Source organism: Procambarus clarkii, chromosome 16 (genome assembly GCF_040958095.1).
Source record: "Procambarus clarkii isolate CNS0578487 chromosome 16, FALCON_Pclarkii_2.0, whole genome shotgun sequence".
Lineage (NCBI taxonomy): Eukaryota > Metazoa > Arthropoda > Malacostraca > Decapoda > Cambaridae > Procambarus > Procambarus clarkii.
The window spans coordinates 34,659,414-34,685,897 of NC_091165.1; the positions used below are offsets into that span (position 1 = coordinate 34,659,414).

Sequence of the window (26,484 nt, forward strand, 5' to 3'; positions counted from 1 at the left end):
ATAATTACCAATAGAATGTCAGTAGCCGACCGGACAATTTCCCTTATCGTGTGAAGCTAGCAAGAAAGTCAGGGAGTTCGTCGTACGTCGGATGATCCTGATATTGGACGATGCAAGTCGGCTGCTTCAGCAGGGACCAGCTGGAGCTGGTGTGTACGCCAGTGACGCCTCCCGCCCTCCTGGTGAACGTCTGGGACATTAGTCACGCCATTTAGTCCATCTCGTTCACTAACGAGACAATATTGCCGTCATTTTATGCCCTAATATTTTACATCAAATTCCAGAAAGCAATTTTCCATTGTTCATAACGCTGGATGGAAAGATTTTCTGTGATTAAAAGCAGATTTAAGAAATGCTCAATACGTGACAAGATTATTATTTTGCCCGTGAATCAACATGTCACGGGTGTGGAAATTCACCTTGGGACGGGAGTACACTTTAATTCTTGTTCATTTTAATTAATCTCCAATCTAAATAACAAATGCAAATAAAAGCAAATTGTAGACTGGCTTTAATAATAATTAGATAAATAAATCGTCATGGCGTGAGTCGTGGTATATGACGCAATGGCCCACCATCAGTACTGGGAAACTTTTCACGCTTCCTCACTAGAAATTAATATTGCTAATAAATTTAATTTCCTAACACAACGCATTTATCTTGCTGTGCTAGGAGTTAGTACTTTTTTTTATTAATACATTAGGTACATCTGCATTTGTGCAGCTACCCTAGACTATATGAAGGGGGGAGTACAGTGTGTCAAAAAGCTCTAGCTACGTGATGCTAAAAAATCCCCATCACACAGGATGGCTAGTTATCCTGTGGCATGAGGCATGTGATAAGTAGTCTGCACTGGCAGACTCTGGGTGCATTATGAGGATATCATGAGCACAAGAGTGAATAAGATAGCAGTGATAATAAGCCCCCATCTCGCAGGATACAAGGCCATATGTTCAGTAGCCTGCACTGACAAATTTTGGGTACACTGTGAGGATATCTTCAAGAATACGAAAGTGAATTAAGTAATTACAAAACTCCAGGTACCTCATGCCAACTGGTCTGAAAGGTGTAATAACTGGGCATTCGGTGATGTAGTGCGGGAGATCATGCCGCAGTTCCTGCTCACAGAGTTTGCAACTGGAGTGCTCAGGATTGGGAGATCCGTCACCTGTAGCCATCTGTCACAGGTAACGGTAACCCGACCTGATCCTGGCAAACCACTGTGTCGCACAGTCTAGTGGACGTTTTGTGCTGCCCATAGATATAGGTTTCAGATCTGAACAAATCATAGCTTTTTATACTAGTGCTTTCAGGTCGTTGGGAGTCAGTAATTTCTTTCCTATCAGACCTGAGTGTTTGGACCAATACAGTTTTGACAGTAGAGATGGGGATACCTAGATCTAATTCAACTTCATCTTTGTTGCACGTTAATTTGGCTGCAATGTCTGTCTCATTATGATGGGTTATATTTATGTGTGAAGGTATCCATACAAAGGAGATTCGAGACCCTTTACTCTGTGAAGCAATTAGGGCATTTATACTAGGTAGTATGAGGTTCTTGCTGTCGATCTTCCAGAAGTTTTCGATGGCTTGAAGAGCAGACTTTGAATCACAAAATATTATTCCTCCTCCAATGTTTTTAATGTACTGGAAGCTAGTTGTAATGCCGCTAGTTCTGCTTGTGTGGAGGTCAGCCAGTTGTTTAACCTGACACTGACAGAGTTAGTACTTTGGGTGTCGGAAATTTCCGACATAGGCTGCTCGCAGACCGTGTCTAGCAATAACACATTAATCACGACACAAAGAATGGCATTATTGTTGATTTTTTTTTTAGTTCTGAATAACAGTTTAATAATATGTTTTTGTTGTTGCCAATACTGAAACTAAAACAACTGGCACGCGTGGTTTTTTTATTTCCAGGATAGCTTGAGTCACGAGCGCATAAAGGCTTCAAGAACCTATAAACCTATCAAACCTTACCTAACAAACCCTAGATATTTTTTGGAGGTAAGCTTTGGTCGGTTATTAATTCTGCTTTGCTCAGTTGAACATTATATATATATATATATATATATATATATATATATATATATATATATATATATATATATATATATATATATATATATATATATATATATATATATATGTATATATAAACAAACAGAACACATTCCCCTATGAGAGAATCGAAACCTAGACCAGCCAGGTGCGGTCCGTCTAATTACCACAAGCTTCACAAAGCTTCCTGGCAATACGTTAGTAATGAATAAATATGATATATTTACTCATTATAATGTTGGTGCTGAATGTACAACACGAAAAAACTTAATTTTAATCTGAAAAAGTGTCTTTTTTTATAAAGAAATTAGACGAAAATAAAGCTGGTGACGCCAAATCAAGTCGACGATCCAAGCGTCGGTTAGGTTAGATTAGGTTAGGTTTGGCTAGGTTAGGTTAGGTTGGGTTAGGTCAACCTAACCTAACATATATTTATTCATTACTAACGTATTGCCAGGAAGCTTTGTGAAGCTTGTGTAGCTTGTGGTAGCTTGTGGTAATTAGACGGACCCGCCAGGTGGTCGGCCAGAGCACTAACCAATAGGCTGCGCCTCAGACCGTTAACAGGACTGAAATTCAGGCAGCTTTTCCACGAAATCTCAGTCCCCAGTGGGACCAGAGGGAGGGCTACAGATCTGACACTCATTTTCTATCAATCATATTTACTAGGGTAAACTCGTGCCTTGAATATACCAAACACTTGCATCAACTCGCAAGGAATTTTAACAAACAGAACACATTCCCCTATGATCGAAACCTGGGCCAGTCAGGTGGGTTGGTCAGAGCACTAGGAATGTGTTCTGTTTGTTAAAAGTATTTACGAGTTCATGCAAGTGTGGTATATATATATATTGGTATGCGGAAAATCCACAGAGAAATATATTGGTATATCCAGATATATATATTGGTATATATATATATCCTGGGAATAAATCACGGCTTAAGAGGGAACGGATTGTTGATATATTTTGACAGTGATTGTAGGACAATGACGTCTTGACATTAGTAATGTATATGTTTATTTTTTAATGATGATTTTGTAGTAGTCATTTATTTTATCGAGTTTGAGTGTAGGTACTTTTTTGGTAGCGTTGAGTACATTCTTGAGTTCTTCCTGCAGTAGACATATAGTCCTACTGTAGACATATAGTCCTGCTGTAGACATATAGTCCTGCTGTAGACATATAGTCCTGCTGTAGACATATAGTCCTGCTGTAGACATATAGTCCTGCTGTAGACATATAGTCCTGCTGTAGACATATAGTCCTGCTGTAGACATATAGTCCTGCTATAGACATATAGTCCTGCTGTAGACATATAGTCCTGCTATAGACATATAGTCCTGCTGTAGACATATAGTCCTGCTGTAGACATATAGTCCTGCTGTAGACATATAGTCCTGCTATAGACATATAGTCCTGCTGTAGACATATAGTCCTGCTATAGACATATAGTCCTGCTGTAGACATATAGTCCTGCTGTAGACATATAGTCCTTGCTGTAGACATATAGTCCTGCTGTAGACATATAGTCCTGCTGTAGACATATAGTCCTGCTGTAGACATATAGTCCTGCTGTAGACATATAGTCCTGCTGTAGACATATAGTCCTGCTGTAGACATATAGTCCTGCTGTAGACATATAGTCCTGCTGTAGACATATAGTCCTGCTGTAGACATATAGTCCTGCTGTAGACATATAGTCCTGCTGTAGACATATAGTCCTACTGTAGACATATAGTCCTACTGTAGACATATAGTCCTGCTGTAGACATATAGTCCTGCTGTAGACATATAGTCCTGCTGTAGACATATAGTCCTGCTGTAGACATATAGTCCTGCTGTAGACATATAGTCCTGCTGTAGACATATAGTCCTGCTGTAGACATATAGTCCTGCTGTAGACATATAGTCCTGCTGTAGACATATAGTCCTGCTGTAGACATATAGTCCTGCTGTAGACATATAGTCCTACTGTAGACATATAGTCCTGCTGTAGACATATAGTCCTGCTGTAGACATATAGTCCTGCTGTAGACATATAGTCCTGCTGTAGACATATAGTCCTGCTGTAGACATATAGTCCTACTGTAGACATATAGTCCTACTGTAGACATATAGTCCTGCTGTAGACATATAGTCCTACTGTAGACATATAGTCCTGCTGTAGACATATAGTCCTACTGTAGACATATAGTCCCTGCTGTAGACATATAGGCCTGCTGTAGACATATAGTCCTGCTGTAGACATATAGTCCTGCTGTAGACATTATAGTCCTGATTTAGGCATATAGTCCTGCTGTAGACATATAGTCCTGCTGTAGACATATAGTCCTGCTGTAGACATATAGTCCTACTGTAGACATATAATCCTGCTGTAGACATATAGTCCTGCTGTAGACATATAGTCCTATTGTAGACATATAGTCCTACTGTAGACATATAGTCCTGCTGTAGACATATAGTCCTACTGTAGACATATAGTCCTGCTGTAGACATATAGTCCTGCTGTAGACATATAGTCCTACTGTAGACATATAGTCCTACTGTAGACATATAGTCCTGCTGTAGACATATAGTCCTACTGTAGACATATAGTCCTGCTGTAGACATATAGTCCTACTGTAGACATATAGGCCTGCTGTAGACATATAGTCCTACTGTAGACATATAGTCCTGCTGTAGACATATAGTCCTGATTTAGGCATATAGTCCTACTGTAGACATATAGTCCTGATTTAGGCATATAGTCCTACTGTAGACATATATTCCTGATGTAGGACATATAGTCCTGCTGTAGACATATAGTCCTGCTGTAGACATATAGTCCTGCTGTAGACATATAGTCCTGCTGTAGACATATAGTCCTGCTGTAGACATATAGTCCTGCTGTAGACATATAGTCCTGCTGTAGACATATAGTCCTGCTGTAGACATATAGTCCTACTGTAGACATATAGTCCTGCTGTAGACATATAGTCCTACTGTAGACATATAGTCCTGCTGTAGACATATAGTCCTGCTGTAGACATATAGTCCTACTGTAGACATATAGTCCTGCTGTAGACATATAGTCCTACTGTAGCATATAGTCCTACTGTAGACATATATTCCTGATTTAGGCATATAGTCCTACTGTAGACATATAGTCCTGCTGTAGACATATAGTCCTGCTGTAGACATATAGTCCTGCTGTAGACATATAGTCCTGATTTAGCATATAGTCCTACTGTAGACATATAGTCCTGATGTAGACATATAGTCCTGCTGTAGACATATAGTCCTGCTGTAGACATATAGTCCTACTGTAGACATATAGTCCTGCTGTAGACATATAGTCCTGCTGTAGACATATAGTCCTGCTGTAGACATATAGTCCTGCTGTAGACATATAGTCCTGCTGTAGACATATAGTCCTGCTGTAGACATATAGTCCTGCTGTAGACATATAGTCCTGCTGTAGACATATAGTCCTGCTGTAGACATATAGTCCTGCTGTAGACATATAGTCCTGCTGTAGACATATAGTCCTGCTGTAGACATATAGTCCTACTGTAGACATATAGTCCTACTGTAGACATATAGTCCTACTGTAGACATATAGTCCTGCTGTAGACATATAGTCCTGCTGTAGACATATAGTCCTGCTGTAGACATATAGTCCTGCTGTAGACATATAGTCCTGCTGTAGACATATAGTCCTGCTGTAGACATATAGTCCTGCTGTAGACATATAGTCCTACTGTAGACATATAGTCCTACTGTAGACATATAGTCCTGCTGTAGACATATAGTCCTGCTGTAGACATATAGTCCTGCTGTAGACATATAGTCCTGCTGTAGACATATAGTCCTGCTGTAGACATATAGTCCTGCTGTAGACATATAGTCCTACTGTAGACATATAGTCCTACTGTAGACATATAGTCCTGCTGTAGACATATAGTCCTACTGTAGACATATAGTCCTACTGTAGACATATAGTCCTGCTGTAGACATATAGTCCTGCTGTAGACATATAGTCCTGCTGTAGACATATAGTCCTGCTGTAGACATATAGTCCTACTGTAGACATATAGTCCTACTGTAGACATATAGTCCTACTGTAGACATATAGTCCTGCTGTAGACATATAGTCCTGCTGTAGACATATAGTCCTGCTGTAGACATATAGTCCTGCTGTAGACATATAGTCCTGCTGTAGACATATAGTCCTGCTGTAGACATATAGTCCTACTGTAGACATATAGTCCTACTGTAGACATATAGTCCTGCTGTAGACATATAGTCCTGCTGTAGACATATAGTCCTGCTGTAGACATATAGTCCTGCTGTAGACATATAGTCCTACTGTAGACATATAGTCCTACTGTAGACATATAGTCCTACTGTAGACATATAGTCCTACTGTAGACATATAGTCCTGCTGTAGACATATAGTCCTGCTGTAGACATATAGTCCTGCTGTAGACATATAGTCCTACTGTAGACATATAGTCCTGCTGTAGACATATAGTCCTGCTGTAGACATATAGTCCTGCTGTAGACATATAGTCCTGCTGTAGACATATAGTCCTGCTGTAGACATATAGTCCTGCTGTAGACATATAGTCCTGCTGTAGACATATAGTCCTGCTGTAGACATATAGTCCTACTGTAGACATATAGTCCTACTGTAGACATATAGTCCTAGCTGTAGACATATAGTCCTGCTGTAGACATATAGTCCTGCTGTAGACATATAGTCCTGCTGTAGACATATAGTCCTGCTGTAGACATATAGTCCTACTGTAGACATATAGTCCTACTGTAGACATATAGTCCTGCTGTAGACATATAGTCCTACTGTAGACATATAGTCCTACTGTAGACATATAGTCCTACTGTAGACATATAGTCCTGCTGTAGACATATAGTCCTGCTGTAGACATATAGTCCTGCTGTAGACATATAGTCCTGCTGTAGACATATAGTCCTGCTGTAGACATATAGTCCTACTGTAGACATATAGTCCTACTGTAGACATATAGTCCTGCTGTAGACATATAGTCCTGCTGTAGACATATAGTCCTGCTGTAGACATATAGTCCTGCTGTAGGACATATAGTCCTGCTGTAGACATATAGTCCTGCTGTAGACATATAGTCCTACTGTAGACATATAGTCCTACTGTAGACATATAGTCCTGCTGTAGACATATAGTCCTGCTGTAGACATATAGTCCTGCTGTAGACATATAGTCCTGCTGTAGACATATAGTCCTACTGTAGACATATAGTCCTACTGTAGACATATAGTCCTACTGTAGACATATAGTCCTACTGTAGACATATAGTCCTGCTGTAGACATATAGTCCTGCTGTAGACATATAGTCCTGCTGTAGACATATGGTCCTGCTGTAGACATATAGTCCTGCTGTAGACATATAGTGCCTGCTGTAGACATATAGTCCTGCTTGTAGACATATAGTCCTACTGTAGACATATAGTCCTGCTGTAGACATATAGTCCTGCTGTAGACATATAGTCCTGCTGTAGACATATAGTCCTGCTGTAGACATATAGTCCTGCTGTAGACATATAGTCCTGCTGTAGACATATAGTCCTGCTGTAGACATATATTCCTGATTTAGGCATATAGTCCTGCTGTAGACATATATTCCTGATTTAGGCATATAGTCCTGCTGTAGACATATATTCCTGATTTAGGCATATAGTCCTGCTGTAGACATATATTCCTGATTTAGGCATATAGTCCTGCTGTAGACATATATTCCTGATTTAGGCATATAGTCCTGCTGTAGACATATATTCCTGATTTAGGCATATAGTCCTGCTGTAGACATATATTCCTGATTTAGGCATATAGTCCTGCTGTAGACATATATTCCTGATTTAGGCATATAGTCCTGCTGTAGACATATATTCCTGATTTAGGCATATAGTCCTGCTGTAGACATATATTCCTGATTTAGGCATATAGTCCTGCTGTAGACATATATTCCTGATTTAGGCATATAGTCCTGCTGTAGACATATATTCCTGATTTAGGCATATAGTCCTGCTGTAGACATATATTCCTGATTTAGGCATATAGTCCTGCTGTAGACATATATTCCTGATTTAGGCATATAGTCCTGCTGTAGACATATATTCCTGATTTAGGCATATAGTCCTGCTGTAGACATATATTCCTGATTTAGGCATATAGTCCTGCTGTAGACATATATTCCTGATTTAGGCATATAGTCCTGCTGTAGACATATATTCCTGATTTAGGCATATAGTCCTGCTGTAGACATATATTCCTGATTTAGGCATATAGTCCTATTGTAGACATATATTCCTGATTTAGGCATATAGTCCTGCTGTAGACATATATTCCTTATTTAGGCATATAGTCCTGCTGTAGACATATATTCCTTATTTAGGCATATAGTCCTGCTGTAGACATATATTCCTGATTTAGGCATATAGTCCTGCTGTAGACATATATTCCTGATTTAGGCATATAGTCCTGCTGTAGACATATATTCCTGATTTAGGCATATAGTCCTGCTGTAGACATATATTCCTGATTTAGGCATATAGTCCTATTGTAGACATATATTCCTGATTTAGGCATATAGTCCTGCTGTAGACATATATTCCTGATTTAGGCATATAGTCCTGCTGTAGACATATAGTCCTGATTTAGGCATATATCCCCCAACAATAATTCATGTCGTCACTTTTGTTTATTCATTATACTAATCGTAATTTTTGTTTTAATTTTTGGTCCTAATTATATAGTGTTATGACTGAGGTTTTGTTGACTGGTTACGTGAGGCTGCTTGAGTATTAGAGTATATATTTACTTTTGCCAAATTTGATTCTAAGCTATTTTTCTCCAGTTCTCATTTTGCCATTTAATTACTATTGTTTTATAACTATTGAAGTTACTGTAGAGAACTTTCTTTGATGTAGTAACTATGTAGAGCATATTATTTACAACACAACTCAGTATACTCTTGTCACGGGGCTGTCATACTTTTTGTGGTATTCTCAATGTAAACCTATACTGTGCCTCACTACTTTCAAACTTACAATATATCAAGCCTGGGCCTGACAGCTGAGTAGACAGCGCTCGGGATTTGTAGTCCTATGGTTCCGAGTTCGATCCCCGGCCGAAGCGGAAACAAATAGGCAAAGTTTCTTTCGCCCTGATGCCCCCGTTACCTAGCAGTAAAGAGGTACCTGGGAGTTAGAGAGCTGCTTCCTGGGGATATGTAACATAAAGGAACCGGGCCGCGGGGACGCTAAGCCCCGAAATCATCTCAAGAAGATAAGCCCTCCAGGTGAATGGGTGAGGGCCCAGCTTCAAGAGAATGTTCTCCCACAAATTAACCTATTTTAGGGTATGATAGCCTCTAGGCAGCCTCAAAACCCCCGGAAGGGGATACAGTTGGAATATCCCGTTACCTCCACAGACATAAGAAAAGCTTCTCTGAACTCTCTCCCACAAACACAATAACAATGGAGCAAGCTTTGCGTTGACTACAGTAATAATAATAATTACTAAAGTATATTGGTGGCCAATATTTAATATACCAGGACTTATCTGAGGCAATTTCCCCAAGAGTCAACAAACCAGGGGCCAGATTCACGAAAGCACTTACGAACCTGTACATCTTTTCTCAATTTTTGGCGGCTTTGTTTCCAATTATTTAACAGTTAATGAGTTCCAAAGCATCAGGAGGCTGTTTATAACAATAACAACAGTTGATTGGCAAGTTTTCATGCTTGTAAACTGTTTAATAAATATAACCAAAGCCGTCAAAGATTGAGGAAAGATGTACACGTTCGTAAGTGCTTGCGTAAGTACTTTCGTGAATCTGGCCCATACCTGCTAGCCCTCCAGGTTAGTTACCAATTGAATCCGGGCCTATAGTTGAAAGATATTTAGCATATATTCCTAAATTGGTATGTAACCAATTGAATATTTCTTTGGTGCCTCAGAGCGGCTCAAATGATTAGTAGTAAGTCTACTGTGCCTCATTTGACCATCACCAGTTTCTTATATTGTTACACAATATAATGCACTTTTCTGGCTATTTATTTTTCATTAATTTATACATTATCTTAAAACTAGCCAGGAGCTTCCCTGGTAGTAATGAGTTATACGTCTGGCAGCAATGCAGGCTCGACTGCCTCCAGACTCAATGTATTCACTTTATTTGTTTGCAACATTATCACGTTTTACTATCCAAGACTATCCTGGTCATAACAATTATCTTAGCGCTATCAACACATCTGCTTACATTAGTTTTCCACTGTCACATCACTGTTCTGAAGAATTACAAGGGTGTTGCGGCAAATGTGTGCAATAGTTGGAAGTTACTACTGCTTGTATATACTACGGCTGCTAGTGCACCTGCTACTACTCTTGCCCCTTCTGTTAATTATTAGTGATGCTATTACTATTATTACTGCCGTGATATACCGTTGCTATACCGATATACCGTTCGGGCTAACCCCCCCCCCCCCCCTCCTCTCTCTGACAACCCCCAGCTGCACCTCACCTTCCAGTGAGCGTCCTGGTCAACCTCTCAGCCTCATTACATAGCCTAATGTTCATTACCCCAATATTGCTTCCCCCCATACTCCCCGTTCACCCGTTCATGAAGAACACCGGCACATGTTCATGTGGATGGGCATGACTCACTTGGACACACAATAGGTTCGAGCTTTTTTTGAACACTGTTCTGCACACAATTCCAGTGTTCGAATACCATCAGTCCGTACACTTCACCCACGGAGTGTAAATACTGATAATTGCCAACATAACACAACACCTAGCCTACCATAGTGCACAGAAAATTTTAAATATACTAAAATATTCATTTATATTTGACAATCTCAGCCCAAAATATCGTTTATGATTCAAGAAATGCTCATTTAGGGACGACGGCAGCTTGAACGAGCATAAGCTGAAGATCCAGAGGCTTAACTGCTCCTCCAAGCTGGGACCGACACTAAATTAAGGCACATTTGTAAATCTTTTAGTAATGTGTGATAAACTCTATTTTCTCATATGAATAATTATTTTCATAATATATTGTTTTGAGTGTAATTATGCCTGTCATTGTAGAAGTGACATTAGGCCAAGGAGACGAGTTGATGATGATGGTCTGAAGGCGTCATGATAGAATTGATTTCAATCAATGGTGATAATTTTGATTTAAGAAATATTGAAACCAGGAAATTTAATGTTCCCAGTCGCAAAATTATAATGTTAGGCTCCTTTGGAAACCTATTGGCTCATCTGGTTAGTTGATGTCATTTGTTAGTGTTAGTTAATGTAACATGTTAGTGTTAGTTAATGTAACATGTTAGTGTTAGTTAATGTAACATGTTAGTGTTAGTTAATGTAACATGTTAGTGTTAGTTAATGTAACATGTTAGTGTTAGTTAATGTAACATGTTAGTGTTAGTTAATGTAACATGTTAGTGTTAGTTAATGTAATATGTTAGTGTTAGTTAATGTAACATGTTAGTGTTAGTTAATGTAACATGTTAGTGTTAGTTAATGTAACATGTTAGTGTTAGTTAATGTAACATGTTAGTGTTAGTTAATGTAACATGTTAGTGTTAGTTAATGTAATATGTTAGTGTTAGTTAATGTAACATGTTAGTGTTAGTTAATGTAACATGTTAGTGTTAGTTAATGTAACATGTTAGTGTTAGTTAATGTAACATGTTAGTGTTAGTCAATGTAATATGTTAGTGTTAGTTAATGTAACATGTTAGTGTTAGTTAATGTAATATGTTAGTGTTAGTCAATGTAACATGTTAGTGTTAGTTAATGTAACATGTTAGTGTTAGTTGATGTAATATGTTAGTGTTAGTCAATGTAACATGTTAGTGTTAGTTAATGTAACATGTTAGAGTTAGTTAATATAATATAGGTATATTGCGCTTGTCGTGTTAATGGGTCCAACAGTGAGGGCTACCTTATATGTCTGTGTATATAGCCGTATATTGAGGCCAGTAAAATCTATCCTTCTTTGTTTATATACATTGCTTCTGTTAGACTTTTTTATTAGACTCTGTGTTAGTAGAATTAGCTGATAAGATTAATTTTAAATTCTGTGTTCCAGCGCAACCTCGTGTCATTGTTATTATTAATATTATTAACCATTTTAATATTTTCCCAGAGTCTTGGCGGGAAGGTAAGTGGAGGCAGAGACCAACGCCTGCACAAACTTGCACATATTTCCCTATAAAGTTAATTTTTTAATCTGATATGAAAAAGCTTTTGCATGAGACGCTGTCGAATGAATTTTCCTTTAAATACGGGACAGCAAATTATAACAGCAAGCACTCTTTTGTAAGCCTGCTCTACCTCAGCTGTTGTGGACTGACTGCAGAGTTGCAGTGTTCTATAACTCATTGGGGCCTGGGTGTCAAGAACATTACACATATTAAGAACCACTTCAAACTGTTCTTCGAGTCTAACAGTCCTGAAGAACGTGAGTTCAGACTCAGTAAGCAGAGCTTCAAGCACTTGAACCGAGTTCGAAACAGCCAGGCCTCTTGTGAAGCACTTTAAGAAGCACGAGAGACCCATTTACAGTTGCACAATGGTAATGTGCGCGCGCATAAGTTTCCTCTTCATCTGGATTCGAGCACAGCTTTACACCTTTTTGAACCTCTGATATATATATATATATATATATATATATATATATATATATATATATATATATATATATATATATATATATATATATATATATATATATATATATATATATATATATATATATAATATTATTCCCTGGAAGCATCTGGAATATTATCCTCCATTTTATAAACTGCATTTTTAAGCGGATGGAAGTGTGGCACACGATGATTTATTTCGTTGTATTAAGATTTGTGATGTATAAACATCTTTTCTCTTGCGAGTGCATGTTTGGTAACGCACTTGTGGCGTCAACCACCGCTTGAACCACTGCTTTGGCCTCGAACTGTTTGTGTATCCTCGTTACCAGAACCAGTCCCCCAGACAGCCCGTCCCATCACAAGTCCTTATCCTGATCCCTTCCAAGTGCTGGAAGGGATCTTAGGTCATTCCCCTGACCGTTATCTGACCTGTGTCAACGAGCAAGTTATAGTGCGACAGTGTAGTTACACACTCACGGCCACTAACGACGGCGTCCGTGTGGGCGCGTTGCCGCTGGCGCCATCATGGCTGAGGTGGTGTTCACCACACACAGTCAACTACCACATTTCAGGAAAAATGTGTACAAACATCAGTGTGAGGCGGGAACACTGTGTAGGGGTGACTGAGAGGCGAGTTCAAATATGTTTATTGAGACAAGAAAGAAATACATCTCAAGAGGATAGAGTAGCTTAGGCTATTTCTACCCCCAGGAGAGGTGAGGGAGACCTCGCCTTAAGTGTTCACTCTACATATTCCTTGCTTAGTGTGTGGGTACATATGCGCATCCTCACTCACTCATTGCCCTCTCCTGCACCCTTGCACCTTGCATGCAATCCAACAGCTTTGCATACATCCCTCGCTGCAACTTGTAAATGGTGACATTCTCACACTGAGCATATTCTTGTGTTTACAAACTCTCAATGTCTGAATGCCTCTCACATCTGCACCTCAGGAATGACAAAACTGTACAATGAAAGCATATTTGATCTCGTTCATTTAACTGGTAATTACTTATGGAACTATAGGGAATAGTTCCATGCACGGGCATGAATATCCCTTACGGGGTATTCATGCCCGTGCCACCTCTTGTGTGGCCTTATTTTCATCAGTCAATGAGGGAGCCTGTGAAGTACACTTATTGTATAAGTTAAGACTGGCCACATGTGAAGTCTTGACACAACTGTCGCCACTTGACACTCTTAAACTTTGGGGTAACACTTAGCGAAGCTTCGAACCCAATATGTTGATGTAGAAAACATGCCAAACTACATACGTAATTGTATTTCTTTATGTTGGTTATAGAACCTCAGATATTATAGATAACAATTGCTCAAGTTAGGCTATCTTGCACACGTTAGGCTATCATGCACAAGTTAGGCTATCTTGCACAAGTTAGGCTATCTTGCACAAGTTAGGCTATCTTGCACAAGTTAGGCTATCTTGCACAAGTTAGGCTATCTTGCACACGTTAGGCTATCATGCACAAGTTAGGCTATCTTGCACAAGTTAGGCTATCTTGCACAAGTTAGGCTATCTTGCACAAGTTAGGCTATCTTGCACAAGTTAGGCTATCTTGCACACGTTAGGCTATCATGCACAAGTTAGGCTATCTTGCACAAGTTAGGCTATCTTGCACAAGTTAGGCTATCTTGCACAAGTTAGGCTATCTTGCTCAAGTTAGGCTATCATGCACAAGTTAGGCTATCTTGCACAAGTTAGGCTATCATGCACAAGTTAGGCTATCTTGCACAAGTTAGGCTATCTTGCTCAAGTTAGGCTATCTTGCACAAGTTAGGCTATCTTGCTCAAGTTAGGCTATCATGCACAAGTTAGGCTATCTTGCACAAGTTAGGCTATCATGCACAAGTTAGGCTATCTTGCACAAGTTAGGCTATCATGCACAAGTTAGGCTATCATGCACAAGTTAGGCTATCTTGCTCAAGTTAGGCTATCTTGCTCAAGTTAGGCTATCTTGCACAAGTTAGGCTATCTTGCTCAAGTTAGGCTATCATGCACAAGTTAGGCTATCTTGCACAAGTTAGGCTATCATGCACAAGTTAGGCTATCTTGCTCAAGTTAGGCTATCTTGCACAAGTTAGGCTATCATGCACAAGTTAGGCTATCTTGCTCAAGTTAGGCTATCATGCACAAGTTAGGCTATCATGCACAAGTTAGGCTATCTTGCTCAAGTTAGGCTATCTTGCACAAGTTAGGCTATCTTGCTCAAGTTAGGCTATCATGCACAAGTTAGGCTATCTTGCACAAGTTAGGCTGTCTTGCACAAGTTAGGCTATCTTGCACAAGTTAGGCTATCATGCACAAGTTAGGCTATCATATACAAGTTAGGCTATCATGCACAAGTTAGGCTATCATGCACAAGTTAGGCTATCATGCACAAGTTAGGCTATCTTGCACAAGTTAGGCTATCTTGCACTCATGCATAAGTTAGGCTATCTTGCACAAGTTGTTGGTCTTCAAACCAGCTAATAAACAAGGTCTTCAAATTGTCTAATCACGTCAGAACGATTTGTAAAAACATTTAGTTTTTTATGTAAAAAATATACATTTTGATGTAAACAATTTACAAATTTTGATGTAAAAAAGATATTGACAAGTACTGGGTTGGCTTAATAAATAGAAAATAGAAAAAGCTTAATAAATAGAAAAATTATATAATAGAAAAATCTTTGGACATAAATGTTGTTGTTATGAATATGTTCTTATGGAACTACATAGGCTTCCTGGCCTATGGGAGGTAATGCTTCCCTTTTATACCAAAAATAACTCATTACTCATGTATGAGTAATTGTTGCTACCACGATGAAATACTCAGTGTTTTATTTTGTATCTTTCAGTTAAACCTAGGGAACCAGGTGAGTAAGGCCTATATAGACCAACACCCGCATGCTGGACACAACAGACCTATAGACCAACACCCACATGCTGGACACAACAGACCTATAGACCAACACCCACATGCTGGACACAATAGACCAACACCCACATGCTGGACACAACAGACCAATAGACCAACACCCACATGCTGGACACAACAGACCTATAGACCAACACCCACATGCTGGACACAACAGACCAATAGACCAACACCCACATGCTGGACACAATAGACCAACACCCACATGCTGGACACAACAGACCTATAGACCAACACCCGCATGCTGGACACAACAGACCAATAGACCAACACCCGCATGCTGGACACAACAGACCAATAGACCAACACCCGCATGCTGGACACAACAGACCTATAGACCAACACCCACATGCTGGACACAACAGACCAATAGACCAACACCCACATGCTGGACACAACAGACCTATAGACCAACACCCGCATGCTGGACACAACAGACCTATAGACCAACACCCACATGCTGGACACAACAGACCAATAGACCAACACCCGCATGCTGGACACAACAGACCTATAGACCAACACCCGCATGCTGGACACAACAGACCTATAGACCAACACCCGCATGCTGGACACAACAGACCAATAGACCAACACCCGCATGCTGGACACAACAGACCTATAGATCAACACCCACATGCTGGACACAACAGACCAACACCCACATGCTGGACACAACAGACCAATAGACCAACACCCGCATGCTGGACACAACAGACCTATAGATCAACACCCACATGCTGGACACAACAGACCACACCCACATGCTGGACACAACAGACCAATAGACCAACACCCACATGCTGGACACAACAGACCTATAGACCAACACCCACATGCTGGACACAACAGACCAACACCCACATGCTGGACACAACAGACCAATAGACCAACACCCACATGCTGGACACAACAGACCAATAGACCAACACCCACATGCTGGACACAACAGACCAATAGACCAACACCCACATGCTGGACACAAGAGACCAACACCCACATGCTGGACACAAGAGACCAACACCCACATGCTGGACACAACAGACCAACACCCACATGCTGGACACAACAGACCAATAGACCAACACCCACATGCTGGACACAACAGACCAATAGACCAACACCCACATGCTGGACACAACAGACCAATAGACCAACACCCACATGCTGGACACAAGAGACCAACACCCACATGCTGGACACAAGAGACCAACACCCACATGCTGGACACAAGAGACCAACACCCACATGCTGGACACAACAGACCAATAGACCAACACCCGCATGCTGGACACAACAGACCAATAGACCAACACCCGCATGCTGGACATAACAGACCAACACCCGCATGCTGGACATAACAGACCAACACCCGCATGCTGGACACAACAGACCAACACCCGCATGCTGGACACAACAGACCAACACCCGCATGCTGGACATAACAGACCAATAGACCAACACCCACATGCTGGACACAACAGACCAACACCCACATGCTGGACACAACAGACCAACACCCACATGCTGGACACAACAGACCAATAGACCAACACCCGCATGCTGGACATAACAGACCAATAGACCAACACCCACATGCTGGACACAACAGACCAATAGACCAACACCCGCATGCTGGACACAACAGACCAATAGACCAACACCCGCATGCTGGACACAACAGACCAATAGACCAACACCCACATGCTGGACACAACAGACCAATAGACCAACACCCGCATGCTGGACACAACAGACCAATAGACCAACACCCGCATGCTGGACACAACAGACCAATAGACCAACACCCGCATGCTGGACATAACAGACCAACACCCGCATGCTGGACACAACAGACCAATAGACCAACACCCACATGCTGGACACAACAGACCAATAGACCAACACCCGCATGCTGGACACAACAGACCAATAGACCAACACCCGCATGCTGGACACAACAGACCAACACCCACATGCTGGACACAACAGACCAATAGACCAACACCCGCATGCTGGACACAACAGACCAATAGACCAACACCCACATGCTGGACACAACAGACCAACAGACCAACACCCGCATGCTGGACACAACAGACCAATAGACCAACACCTGCATGCTGGACACAAGAGACCAATAGACCAACACCCGCATGCTGGACACAATAGACCAATAGACCAACACCCACATGCTGGACACAACAGACCAACACCCACATGCTGGACACAACAGACCAACACCCGCATGCTGGACACAACAGACCAATAGACCAACACCCGCATGCTGGACATAACATACCAACACCCGCATGCTGGACACAACAGACCAACAGAACCAACACCCGCATGCTGGACATAACATACCAACACCCGCATGCTGGACACAACAGACCAATAGACCAACGCCCGCATGCTGGACATAACATACCAACACCCGCATGCTGGACACAACAGACCAACATACCAACACCCGCATGCTGGACACAACAGACCAATAGACCAACACCCGCATGCTGGACACAACAGACCAATAGACCAACACCCACATGCTGGACACAACAGACCAACAGACCAACACCCGCATGCTGGACACAACAGACCTAATAGACCAACACCCGCATGCTGGACACAACAGACCAATAGACCAACACCCGCATGCTGGACACAACAGACCAATAGACCAACACCCACATGCTGGACACAACAGACCAACAGACCAACACCCGCATGCTGGACACAACAGACCAATAGACCAACACCCGCATGCTGGACACAACAGACCAATAGACCAACACCCGCATGCTGGACACAACAGACCAATAGACCAACACCCGCATGCTGGACATAACATACCAACACCCGCATGCTGGACACAACAGACCTATAGACCAACACCCGCATGCTGGACACAACAGACCAACAGACCAACACCCGCATGCTGGACACAACAGACCAATAGACCAACACCCGCATGCTGGACAAAACAGACCAATAGACCAACACCCACATGCTGGACACAACAGACCTATAGACCAACACCCACATGCTGGACACAACAGACCTATAGACCAACACCCGCATGCTGGATACAACAGACCAATAGACCAACACCCACATGCTGGACACAACAGACCAATAGACCAACACCCACATGCTGGACACAACAGACCAATAGACCAACACCCGCATGCTGGATACAACAGACCAATAGACCAACACCCACATGCTGGACACAACAGACCAATAGACCAACACCCACATGCTGGACACAACAGACCAATAGACCAACACCCACATGCTGGACACAACAGACCAATAGACCAACACCCACATGCTGGACACAACAGACCAACACCCGCATGCTGGACACAACAGACCAACACCCGCATGCTGGACACAACAGACCAATAGACCAACACCCACATGCTGGACACAACAGACCAATAGACCAACACCCACATGCTGGACACAACAGACCAATAGACCAACACCCGCATGCTGGACACAACAGACCAATAGACCAACACCCACATGCTGGACACAACAGACCAATCAGACCAACACCCGCATGCTGGACACAACAGACCAATAGACCAACACCCACATGCTGGACACAACAGACCAATAGACCAACACCCACATGCTGGACACAACAGACCTAATAGACCAACACCCGCATGCTGGATACAACAGACCAATAGACCAACACCCACATGCTGGACACAACAGACCAATAGACCAACACCCACATGCTGGACACAACAGACCAATAGACCAACACCCGCATGCTGGACACAACAGACCAATAGACCAACACCCACATGCTGGACACAACAGACCAATAGACCAACACCCACATGCTGGACACAACAGTACCAATAGACCAACACCCGCATGCTGGACACAACAGACCAATAGACCAACACCCACATGCTGGACACAACAGACCAATTGACCAACACCCACATGCTGGACACAACAGACCAATAGACCAACACCCACATGCTGGACACAACAGACCAATAGACCAACACCCGCATGCTGGATACAACAGACCAATAGACCAACACCCGCATGCTGGACACAACAGACCAACACCCAGCATGCTGGATACAACAGACCAATAGACCAACACCCACATGCTGGACACAACAGACCAATAGACCAACACCCTGCATGCTGGACACAACAGACCAATAGACCAACACCCACATGCTGGACACAACAGACCAATAGACCAACACCCACATGCTGGACACAACAGTCCAATAGACCAACACCCGCATGCTGGATACAACAGACCAATAGACCAACACCCACATGCTGGACACAACAGACCAATAGACCAACACCCACATGCTGGACACAACAGACCAATAGACCAACACCCACATGCTGGACACAACAGACCAATAGACCAACACCCACATGCTGGACACAACAGACCAACACCCACATGCTGGACACAACAGACCAACACCCACATGCTGGACACAACAGACCTATAGACCAACACCCACATGCTGGACACAACAGACCAACACCCACATGCTGGACACAACAGACCAACACCCACATGCTGGACACAACAGACCAACACCCACATGCTGGACACAACAGACCTATAGACCAACACCCACATGCTGGACACAACAGACCAACACCCACATGCTGGACACAACAGACCAACACCCACATGCTGGACACAACAGACCAACACCCACATGCTGGACACAACAGACCAACACCCACATGCTGGACACAACAGACCTATAGACCAACACCCACATGCTGGACACAACAGACCAACACCCACATGCTGGACACAACAGACCAACACCCACATGCTGGACACAACAGACCAACACCCACATGCTGGACACAACAGACCAACACCCACATGCTGGACACAACAGACCTATAGACCAACACCCACATGCTGGACACAACAGACCAACACCCACATGCTGGACACAACAGACCAACACCCACATGCTGGACACAACAGACCAACACCCACATGCTGGACACAACAGACCTATAGACCAACACCCACATGCTGGACACAACAGACCAACACCCACATGCTAGGACACAACAGACCAACACCCACATGCTGGACACAACAGACCAACACCCACATGCTGGACTACAACAGACCAACACCCGCATGCTGGACACAACAGACCTATAGACCAAACATGACCTATTAGATGAGAATATCCCATATATCAACTGCTTATTTCTGTATACATATAGTATAACTTGCTATATAATTTACTTTGTATATATATATATATATATATATATATATATATATATATATATATATATATATATATATATATATATATATATATATATATATTATTGATGTTATATCTAATTGTGGTCAATTTCTCTCCCCCCCCCCTCCCTCCCTTGCCTGCGGCCGTGGTCCAGCTGGTGAGTCCCGGGTCTCCGTAGCCCCCTGCTGCTACCTTAGGTGTTGCCATACATGTTGCCATAACGTGTTGAGTGTTGCCACATATGTTGTGTTGATCAACTTCCGGTAGTAATGTTGACTCTTTTCTCCCCCCCCCCCCCACACGCGGCCCCCAGATGTGTCAGGTAAGCTCTATAACTCTATGTTTCCTCCCCCCCCCTCCTCTGTTACCCATCCCCCACCCTCTCTTACCCGTCCCCCATCACGCCTAACCCTTCCACCCCCCACCCCCCCCCCCCCCACTCTTGGTGTCAACAATAGCCAATCACTAAACAAAGGAAAGACTAAACAAAGCCAAAGCAGCCTTAGGAAAATTGAGGAGATTCCGAAGCCTCAGTACTAACATTCAGATCCACCTACATAAGGCTCTAGTTCGGCCGCATCTAGAGTATTCCACAGTACCACTACACACCATAAAGAAAACTAACATGCAGAAACTGCAACCAGTACAAAATAAGGCGCTAAGGAGAGCAGCAAAACACCGTCCACCATATGATCAGACAATGCAGGAGCTCCATGAACTCCTGAACATACAGCCACTAAACATCAGACTGCAGCACCAAGCCATCAGGGTGTGGAACACCATCGAAATGTTAGAGGACCCAATGTTTGAAAGATTGCTCTAAGATGAGACGCCCCGCTCCCACAGCTGGTGGCCCAAGAGCCTCGATTCACTAGATGATAACCCAGCCCCACAGTATATAATTCCCAGATGAGATACTGACCAGATATCCTTCCCCCATAATTGAAAAATTGAATATTTATGTGTATAGTTGTGCCCCAAAGTTGTGCCCCTGGGTTGGCTTGGGGTTCTAGCTACACTAAGACCCCTGGGTTGGCTTGGGGTTCTAGCTACACTAAGACCCCTGGGTTGGCTTGGGGTCCTAGCTACACTAAGACCCCTGGGTTGGCTTGAGGTCCAAGCTACACTAAGACCCCTGGGTTGGCTTGGGGTCCTAGCTACACTAAGACCCCTGGGTTGGCTTGGGGTCCTAGCTACACTAAGACCCCTGGGTTGGCTTGAGGTCCAAGCTACACTAAGACCCCTGGGTTGGCTTGGGGTTCTAGCTACACTAAGACCCCTCGGTTGGCTTGGGGTCCTAGCTACACTAAGACCCTTGGGTTGGCTTGGGGTCCTAGCTTGGTTAAGACCCCTGGGTTGGCTTGGGGTCCTAGCTACACTAAGACCCCTGGGTTGGCTTGGGGTACTAACTACACTAAGACCCTTGGGTTGGCTTGGGGTCCTAGCTACACTAAGACCCCTGGGTTGGCTTGGGGTCCTAGCTACACTAAGACCCTTGGGTTGGCTTGTGGTCCTAGCTACACTAAGACCCCTGGGTTGGCTTGGGGTCCTAGCTACACTAAGACCCCTGGGTTGGCTTGGGGTCCTAGCTACACTAAGACCCCTGGGTTGGCTTGGGGTCCTAGCTACACTAAGACCCTTGGGTTGGCTTGTGGTCCTAGCTACACTAAGACCCCTGGGTTGGCTTGGGGTCCTAGCTACACTAAGACCCTTGGGTTGGCTTGAGGTCCAAGCTACACTAAGACCCCTGGGTTGGCTTGGGGTCCTAGCTACACTAAGACCCCTGGGTTGGCTTGGGGTCCTAGCTACACTAAGACCCCTGGGTTGGCTTGGGGTCCTAGCTACACTAAGACCCCTGGGTTGGCTTGAGGTCCAAGCTACACTAAGACCCCTGGGTTGGCTTGGGGTTCTAGCTACACTAAGACCCCTCGGTTGGCTTGGGGTCCTAGCTACACTAAGACCCTTGGGTTGGCTTGGGGTCCTAGCTTGGTTAAGACCCCTGGGTTGGCTTGGGGTCCTAGCTACACTAAGACCCCTGGGTTGGCTTGGGGTCCTAACTACACTAAGACCCTTGGGTTGGCTTGGGGTCCTAGCTACACTAAGACCCCTGGGTTGGCTTGGGGTCCTAGCTACACTAAGACCCTTGGGTTGGCTTGTGGTCCTAGCTACACTAAGACCCCTGGGTTGGCTTGGGGTCCTAGCTACACTAAGACCCCTGGGTTGGCTTGGGGTCCTAGCTACACTAAGACCCCTGGGTTGGCTTGGGGTCCTAGCTACACTAAGACCCCTGGGTTGGCTTGAGGTCCTAGCTACACTAAGACCCCTGGGTTGGCTTGAGGTCCAAGCTACACTAAGACCCCTGGGTTGGCTTGGGGTCCTAGCTACACTAAGACCCCTGGGTTGGCTTGGGGTCCTAGCTACACTAAGACCCCTGGGTTGGCTTGTGGTCCTAGCTTGGTTAAGACCCTTGGGTTGGCTTGGGGTCCTAGCTTGGTTAAGACCCCTGGGTTGGCTTGGGGTCCTAGCTACACTAAGACCCCTGGGTTGGCTTGGGTCCTAGCTACACTAAGACCCCTGGGTTGGCTTGGGGTTCTAGCTACACTAAGACCCCTCGGTTGGCTTGGGGTCCTAGCTACACTAAGACCCTTGGGTTGGCTTGGGGTCCTAGCTTGGTTAAGACCCCTGGGTTGGCTTGGGGTCCTAGCTACACTAAGACCCCTGGGTTGGCTTGGGGTCCTAGCTACACTAAGACCCTTGGGTTGGCTTGGGGTCCTAGCTACACTAAGACCCCTGGGTTGGCTTGGGGTCCTAGCTACACTAAGACCCTTGGGTTGGCTTGGGGTTCTAGCTACACTAAGACCCCTGGGTTGGCTTGGGGTTCTAGCTACACTAAGACCCCTAAGTCTAAGATTTAAGTTTTGAACTCACCAACAAATGCAATACAGTGCTGTACTTCCCACAGCTAATGACAGCGGTACACAGATGTACTTCTCTGTACCCGTTTGTGTTACTAGTACAGCGAGTAGAGTGGTTACAGGTACAGTAGTGAGGCTGGGGACAGGTAGCCATCACATGTCCATAGGGTGGCTCTGTGTACCTTCCTGTCCTTCTGGACGGTCAGTTGACGGGGAAACTGACGGAGGCCAGGTAGCCATTATAGAACCCAGAGGAGGTGAGGTGAGCTAATGAGAGACAAGGTAACGGGAGATGAGAGAAGGGGAGATGGAGATTAGATAGTGAGAGAGGATGAGGTGAGATACGACTGGTGAAGTGAGGAAGTGAGACACACCAGGAAAGAGCAGAGCTAAAGGTTACCACTAGCTCTGCTCTTTCCTGTTCCAGGGGACACGAAAGGAATAACTACATCAAAACAAAAGAGAGAGAGAGAAGGACAAGAGAAATACAGTTGGAACCTGAGGTAGAGAAACCCCTGGGTGAGGTCCCAAGCCAGGCCAGGTACCCACACAACCCCTGGGTGAGGTCCCAAGCCAGGCCAGGTACCCACACAACCCCTGGGTGAGGTCCCAGGCCCGGCCAGGTACCCACACAATCCCTGGGTGAGGTCCCAGGACCGGCCAGGTACCCACACAACCCCTGGGTGAGGTCCCAGGCCCGGCCAGGTACCCACACAATCCCTGGGTGAGGTCCCAGGCCCGGCCAGGTACCCACACAACCCCTGGGTGAGGTCCCAGGCCCGGCCAGGTACCCACACAACCCCTGGGTGAGGTCCCAGGCCCGGCCAGGTACCCACACAACCCCTGGGTGAGGTCCCAGGCCCGGCCAGGTACCCACCAGGACCTGGTCCTTAAGCGGATGCTGTTCCAGAGGAACCACTGGGTCAGGTGTTACGGATCAGTCAGGCCACATTTACATATATATATATATATATATATATATATATATATATATATATATATATATATATATATATATATATATATATATATATATATATATATATATATATATATGTCGTACCTAGTAGCCAGAACTCACTTCTCAGCCTACTATTCAAGGCCCGATTTGCCTAATAAGCCAAGTTTTCCTGAATTAATATATTTACTATAATTTTTTTCTTATGAAATGATAAAGCTACCCTTTTCACTATGTATGAGGTCAATTTTTTTTTATTGGAGTTAAAATTAACGTAGATATATGACCGAACCTAACCAACCCTACCTAACCTAACCTAACCTATATATATAGGTAAGGTTAGGTTAGGTAGCCAAAAAAAGCTAGGTTAGGTTAGATTAGGTAGGTTAGGCAGACGAAAAAACATTAATTCATGAAAACTTGGCTTATTAGGCAAATCGGGCCTTGCATAGTAGGCTGAGAAGTGAGTTCTGGCTACTAGGTACGACATATATATATATATACAGTATATATTAAACAAAAGAAAATGTAACTTTAGCCAAAACCAACACATATACTCAAATTGACAGTTATAATGATTTATTAACGAAACCCAATTGTCATCATTGTATAGTTTAGAACACGTGACGTCAGCGACGTTCACCAGTGGTGAACCAACAGCGTCACGTGACGTCAGCGACGTTTACCAGTGGTGAACCAACAGCGTCACGTGACGTCAGCGACGTTTACCAGTGGTGAACCAACAGCGTCACGTGACGTCAGCGACGTTTACCAGTGGTGAACCAACAGCGTCACGTGACGTCAGCGACGTTTACCAGTGGTGAACCAACAGCGTCACGTGACGTCAGAATGAATATAAAGACAATAGCCATGTTAGGCTCAAGATAATGTCATGCCCCGCGGGTGACGGCAGGTAAAGCTGCTCTCATCATCCACTTGTTGTCACAGTCGCCACTTTGTACACTTTTGTACACTTTTGTCCACTTTTGTACACTCTGAATGTATTATTATTATGGCCATTTAGAACATGTTACGTCGGTGTTGCCAAGTGTGCTCCTGAGCTGCCTGAGGGAGGAGCAGTCACATGTTTAATAACGCCCCAAACAGTGTTCTAATAACGCCCCAAACAGTGTTCTAATAACGCCCCAAACAGTGTTCTAATAACGCCCCAAACAGTGTTCTAATAACGCCCCAAACAGTGTTCTAATAACACCCCAAACAGTGTTCTGATAACGCCCCAAACAGTGTTCTAATAACGCCCCAAACAGTGTTCTAATAACGCCCCCAAACAGTGTTCTAATAACGCCCCCAAACAGTGTTCTAATAACGCCCCAAATAGTGTTCTAATAACGCCCCAAACAGTGTTCTAATAACGCCCCAAACAGTGTTCTAATAACGCCCCAAACAGTGTTCTAATAACGCCCCAAACAGTGTTCTAATAACACCCCAAACAGTGTTCTGATAACGCCCCAAACAGTGTTCTAATAACGCCCCAAACAGTGTTCTAATAACGCCCCCAAACAGTGTTCTAATAACGCCCCAAACAGTGTTCTAATAACGCCCCAAACAGTGTTCTAATAACGCCCCAAACAGTGTTCTAATAACGCCCCAAACAGTGTT

At 43.6% G+C, this 26,484-nt stretch overlaps 1 protein-coding gene across 1 annotated transcript in view; it reads left to right on the top strand.

The window, feature by feature from the left end:
• LOC138365324 (uncharacterized) overlaps positions 1 to 26,484 on the top strand; it is a 128,950-nt gene that overhangs the window by 52,772 nt on the left and 49,694 nt on the right. Inside the window, exons 3-5 of the mRNA XM_069325617.1 lie at positions 1,921 to 2,007; positions 12,257 to 12,271; positions 15,621 to 15,638. Of these exons, the coding sequence (XP_069181718.1) occupies positions 1,921 to 2,007; positions 12,257 to 12,271; positions 15,621 to 15,638 (120 nt within the window). The remainder of the gene's footprint in view (positions 1 to 1,920; positions 2,008 to 12,256; positions 12,272 to 15,620; positions 15,639 to 26,484) is intronic.